Source organism: Melanaphis sacchari, unplaced genomic scaffold (assembly GCF_002803265.2).
Source record: "Melanaphis sacchari strain LSU unplaced genomic scaffold, SCAv2.0 Contig1740_pilon_pilon, whole genome shotgun sequence".
In the NCBI taxonomy this organism is placed as follows: Eukaryota; Metazoa; Arthropoda; class Insecta; order Hemiptera; family Aphididae; genus Melanaphis; species Melanaphis sacchari.
Genome location: NW_020270811.1, coordinates 1126 through 7836, shown reverse-complemented (window position 1 = coordinate 7836; position 6711 = coordinate 1126). Strand labels below are relative to the sequence as shown.

General features: G+C 33.9%; 1 protein-coding gene across 1 annotated transcript; it reads left to right on the top strand.

Moving 5' to 3' along the window:
• The first annotated feature begins 4777 nt into the window (after nt 1–4777).
• Nucleotides 4778–5557, top strand: LOC112592386 (GATA zinc finger domain-containing protein 4-like). Its single transcript, XM_025336411.1, has one exon. It carries the CDS (start codon nt 4778–4780, stop codon nt 5555–5557), a length of 780 nt encoding a protein of 259 aa, XP_025192196.1.
• Nucleotides 5558–6711: the final 1154 nt, after the last annotated feature.

The following is a 6711-nucleotide window of genomic DNA, read 5'->3' as shown; positions in this document are numbered from 1 at the left end:
AACGTTTGGTCAAGCAAGATGGCGCAACTTGTCCACAGCACGTGAACCATGCGCTATTACGGAGAAACAATTCGAACAATTAATTTCACGAGTCGACCGATTAAGTGGCCACCCTAGATCGTGTGATATCCCCTCAGACTTTTTCTTTAGGGGCTACGTCAATCAAGTCCTTAACTAGCCGATCTACAATAGTTGTTGGAAGCAAACATCACGCACATCATTGATCACAAACCAGTCGAAATGCTTGGACGTGTCATTGAAAATTGAAAATTAGAATAGACCATATTAACCGCAGTTGGGCTTAACTTAAAAGATATTATATTTAAAAATAAATGTAAATGTAGCTTTTTTGATAATAAAATAATCTGCTATACAATTTATTTTATTACTTTTTACTTTGAAAAAGACTTACTAAATGAATCAATCGTTAGAACTGATCATCCAGATGGTAAATTAATTGTTTCCGAATTGTTCTCGCCAATAAGCATGGTTTCATTTTGTATGGCAAGTTGCGCCATCTTGTTGGTAAACGTTAATTTAGATTACGGACTTCAATTTCTGGCAGCAAATAGTCCGTTATCATGGCGCGATAACGGGCGCCATTCACGGTTACGTTCTGCCCGGCTTCATTTTTGAAGAAATATGGCCCGATAATTCCACCAGCCCATAAACCACACCAAACTGTCGTTTTTTCTGGATGTAATGGCAGCTCTTGAATCTCTTCGGGTTGTTCTTCATCCCAAATTCGGCAATTTTGCTTATTGACGTAGCTATTAAGCCAAAAATGGGCCTCATCACTGAATAAAATTTTGATCGTAAACAGTGGATCTTCTTCAAACAATTTCAAGAGCCCATACACTGAATCTGTGACGACTCGGAAGGTCGGTTGGCTTCAAATCTTGCACGAGTTGAATTTTGTATGCTTTAAACCAAGGTCCTTACGTAAAATACGCCAAGTTGTTGCATACGACAAGCCTAGTTGTTGAGAACGGCGTCGAATCGACTCATCGCGGTCATCGCGTACACTCCTAGCTACCGCCGCTATATTTTCTCCGCTACGTGCTGGATGAGGACTATTTGGTCACGTGTTATCCAATAATGAAAATTGAGTTTCAAATTTATTAATCGTATAGCGAATTGTGCGTTCGGTAGGTCGATTATGCGGACCATAAGTTTCTCTTAGCTTACGAAAAACAGTCCTCGTTGAACGTTGATTTTCGTAGTACAGTTGAATAATTTGTAGACGCTGTGCCGGGCTAAGTCGTTCCATGATGAAATGTCAAATATTACTAAACTAAAATAAAACGACAGTTTGATACGACTCATGTTTTATCAGTCATAAATTCCCATTTAAAAATAGTACTTCTAAATGAATCACCCTATATAAACCGTATAGCCCGGAAAAATAGTTTAGTGCATGGTTTACAGTGTGTCTCCAAGATGAGTGCTAAATCAATTTGTTTTTCTTGTAATAAATTTAAAAATTCTGCTTCATTTTGTTTTATACCATTGGCATTCCAAAGTAATACCTTAATTACGTTAGAGTTAAGTTGGTGACAGACCATCATTTTAAGAGTTTATCTATAACTGTTGTAAGGAGTGATATGAGAGGATTAATTATCAGTTTAAATTCAGAAATGAACGAGGATAATTGGATTGCTATAGATTCGTGTGAATTCTCATTGCTATTTTGAGAGGTATTATTTTGGGAATTAATTTGAGGAGGTTTTTGACTTAATTGAAGGAATGTCTGTTAAATCGGGAGGGGAAGTATGGGTGCTATCACTTTTGACGCCTTCCCCCTTTACAATATTACTATAGTTAATATTACTTTTTTTGTTGAATTAATTGTTTGAATTGGATTTGCTGTGATGGACTTTCTGCAGATTCTTGTGAACTTGACATTCACGATAGTTTGCAGTATGAGCGCCACCACAGAGTACACACACAGGACAGCTTCCAAAAGATACATCTTTTGTTAGACCTAATGGTACCAACGAACGCAAGACCGATTTTAGTTATTCGCTTTGCGCCTTCTAATGTTGTAAAAAAATTATCTGCGATAATTGTACGGCCGCTTTTACTATACGACTTTGCGAGTTGTAGCATGACATTCTCATCTTGATTCGTTTCACGTTCATTTCCTTCTTGCCGACCTGTATATAGTTTTCCTTGTAATGGATATTTTGTTTTCGAATCACAGGCCCACCAAATTTTTACACCATATTTGGTTGGTTTTGATGGTATATATTGAGTAAATTTGGTTTTACCACGATATGGAAAGAGCTGTTCATCAATAGTTATATTTTCATATGGACTATAGTTTTTTGCTAGATTTTCATTCATATAATTCCAAATATCACGAATAGGTGCGGCCTTATCACTTTGCAAGCGGAATGGACGTGTGCGTCCATCATCAAACCTAATATATCTTGACAATAAAAATAAACTTTTATGAGACATAGCTGCTCTGAATATCGGTAGGCCATCTGTACGCCACAAAACTTCTGATTTTTGTGTGTTATTATGGGAAACACCAGCTGCCAAAAAGTATACCAATAAACGCGTCTAATTCACTCTCAGTGACATCCTTCCAAACTTTTTTTTTGACCTGGATTAGACGCATTCCATTTTTGTATTGAATCTTTTCCATAACGATTCGTTTCAGTGATGATAATGAATGCAATATCAGGAGTGAAAAATTTTTTGAATACTTCAATTGGGACAGAATTTTGTTCCTTAGGTCCACTTCTAAAACGCATAACATTGTGTTAACGAATGCGAACACCAGTGTTTGGTTCATTTTTTTCCCATTTTGTACCGTCTTTACCATAGAAACACTCTTCAGAAGTACTCGTACATAAATTCTTCATCACTGTCAAATAAATCATTTGGTTCGATAACCACTTCATTCTCAATATCTGACGCATCATCTTCGTTTGGTACATAATCAACATCACAATCGTCATCGTCGACAGGAAATGATTCGATTTCGTCAATTTCTTCGCTCTCTTCAACATTTCTTTCACGTTCAATATAATTCACCAAAGCTGCTGCTAATCTTTCATAAAATGCTGTATCAATATGACCGTCGCGTGATCGCGTATTATAAATAAATTCCACTTCGTTTTCAAAGTTCATTTTGAACAAAAAAATGAAATTTTTAGAAGTATAAAACTAAAAAAAAATTAATTTACCACAAAATATACTCAGTAAACAATTACGCGTCGCGTTTTTTGTTCACGTGAATGCAATAAACTGATTCTAATGATAAAAACAACGATAAAATGTGTATAAATATACTATTTATCATATACAATATAAACGAGTCTGGTTAGACTTATGTAGCATGAATATGATATGTATACCATAATATTCTTATAACTATCTATACATTGGGTTTTCCCAATATTTTTTTTTCATAGAGTAATAGTAAATAACACTGTAGGAGGGTACACAATATTTTAAATCGCTATCTTATTTAAAAATATAATTCAACTGTAATTAAAATCAGAAAAGGTCTAGCTAGACTCATGTGCCCAACGGAGGGTTAATTATATTTTGGTCTATAACAATTAATTTTTTGATTGGATAAGATAAGCCATAAACTCATAATCGGCAACTGCCGCACAGACAACCACTGATAGCTGATACGATGTGTAATGAGTTAATGTGCACATGAAATATGTATATATGGTTGTATTAATTTTTTGGATTTACCCTGTTTAGTGTACATCTAACCTAACCACAGAGTACACACACAGGAGGCTGATCGCTGGTCTTGTTATAAGCTGAAGTTGAGTGGTTGGAGTTACAGCGAACACATCTTGAGGGATATGCACAATAAGTTTTAGAGTCACCGTACTCTTGGCAGTTTATACACTGGATAATCTCCCGTCTTTTGTACGGTTTTTCTATTTTAATCTTTGTGTTAAGTATCGAGTTTAGATGAAAAATGTCTTGGTTGATCTCAGCTGGTTCTAAGTCAACGAAGAATATCGGAAGTTTACTTTTTGTAGTTTTGTGTAAAACATTTGTAACACTACGAACTGTGTATCTAATTTCCTGAATTGCAATACCTATGTCAACTCTTGGGGTAGACGGATGTAAATTTCTAACAACTATACGGAAGGATTTGTCTTCTTGGGCTTGGAATGTGTGGTATTCAGCTTTAGACTCTTTTAAGTATTTTATAATCGATCTGTAAGTGTCAGAGTTGCTGGATTGTATCTTTAGGTTTTTGGAAGTTGATTTGACAAAAAATTTGTTGGTTCCGACTAAATTGATTAAAACAGTACGAAATGCGGCAAAGTCCAACAATCCGCGGACGAAAATGGGTGGAGGTGGTTTGATTTTTATTTCGTCAGTATCCATGTTAGCATTTGAATTTTCATCAGATTTAGTCTTATTTGAATCAGTATTATTATTTTCATTATTTTCATTGTCGAGAATAGCGTATCTATTTGTTGATGCAAAAATAGGTTTGATATTTTTTTTATTTAAATTTGACGATGAGCTATCAGTGGATAGATTACGTTTATTTTTGGACTGTACTATTTTATGTTCAGAAATATTTATGTTGTTTTCGTTGGTGTTCGAAAATACATCGTCACTTGAAGCGCTCTGTATACGAGATGTATTAGATTTGGTATGGTTTAAACTGTTATTATTACGATTTAGATTAGCATTACCATTTTTAGACATTGTTCGTTATCGGGTTACGTAAGAGAAGAGATTACGGCTGCCGCCGGCTGTAACAGTCGGGGAAACCTTATGTATGTGGCAGATTAATTATAATTTTTCGGTATTTAAAAACGATGAAACGATTCAGGCATATAATAACCGCGTAGAAGAAATATTCCAAAAATTATGCGATGCAGTAGCCGTAAGTAAACCGTCGTCCGAAACAATAACATTACGTGAAAATATCAAAGAGCAAGCTATGGTTAGTTACATTAACGGGTTACCCAACAAAATAAAATTCGAAGTGAAAACTAAAAATCCGAATTCTCTTGACCAAGCCATGCAGGTAGCATTAGTAGCAGATAAAAACATTCGTACGTATAATAATGCACAAGACATTTTTAGAGTAAATAATTATGAATACAATAGGCAAACAAATAGAAATAACAATAATTATAACGTTAACCATGGTCAAAATAATAATAATCAAAACGCATCTTATAGTAACAATAATAATTTCCGAGGTAGGAATACTAATCAGGTCCAAAATTTTAGGAACAACAATTTTAATGTTAGACGATGTTTTACGTGTAATCGCGAAGGACATTTTTCGTCACAATGTAGGATGAATAATCAATCATATTATTTTACGCGACCACCCAACGGTAATACTAATCAAAATTCACACGACACCTGCATATATTGTAACAAAACGGAACATACTATCGCGGTATGTTACAAAAAACAAAACGACGAACGTCGTAATAACTCGGGAAACGGGCAGAACTCTTACGCGACATACGGGGCGCGTGCGATACAAACGATAACCGTGGACCCATCAGAAATTGCCTTCCAACAGTACACACAACAATAAATAATACTAACCATGTAAAATGTATCTCACCTGCTTGTAAAATTAAAGAGTTAGAATTTCTTATCGATACAGGTAGTGAAGTGAACGTGGTTAAAAACGATACTTTATGCGACGGATTAACAATAGATAAAACACATAAAGTATATCTTAGGGGAATAAATGACCAAATAATACAAACTTTAGGGAAAGTAACAATACATTTAATATTTCAAGGGCAAAGCGTATATACAGAATTTAATTTAGTTAGTAAGAATTTTCCAATAAAGAGAAACGGTATAATAGGTAATAATTTCCTAACGGAAAATAATTCGATAATAAATTTAGCAAATAAGACATTAGAAATTAACTTTAACAATAAGAGTGTAGTATTAAAACCTAGAACAGAAACCATTGTATCTATACCTATAGCTGCAACGGACGTAGAGAATAAGGACATTTTAATTCATAAGCAAGAAATAGTAGTAGGAGTCTTTTGTGGGAACATTATAAACACTGTACACAACGGGAAAATATTAATAAACATGTTAAATATAACTGAGGCATCCGATATACGAAACTATGCAAACAATTAATTAATAGGGCGACATTCAATTATGCAATTATACCAATACCCAGGACTTATAAAGGGGGTTTAAAAAGAATGTGCATAATTATGAACGACCTATATATATATAAAAATAATATATTTTATAATAATTTAACTTACATTAACGTAAAATTTCCATAAAAACACTAAGACCAAAGAACATATATAATTTATGTATTTATATTTAAATTAATTTCAATTATGTATAAATATTTTGTAACAGGAAAAGATATGAAAAAAAAAAATTGTAAACACGATTAAGTGAAATCGTGTAAATTTTATAAGAAGCTGTTCTAATAATATATTTTAGTTAAAGGAACATAATTGTAACTGAAATTTTGTATTTTCAGGAATAGAAAAATATGAAATAAGTGTAAGCAGTGGCGTATTTATTTGGTGGGGGGGGGGGGGTCCAGGGGGTACTGGACCCCCCCAGAATCTCTCAAAAAAAAAAAATTCTTACATATTTGCAGACCCCGATTTATGTAAGCATGCGCGGACATTTTTTTTTCCCGTGAACAAAATATTTATATGAAATATAGTTTAAAATTAGTCAACAGTCGAACGA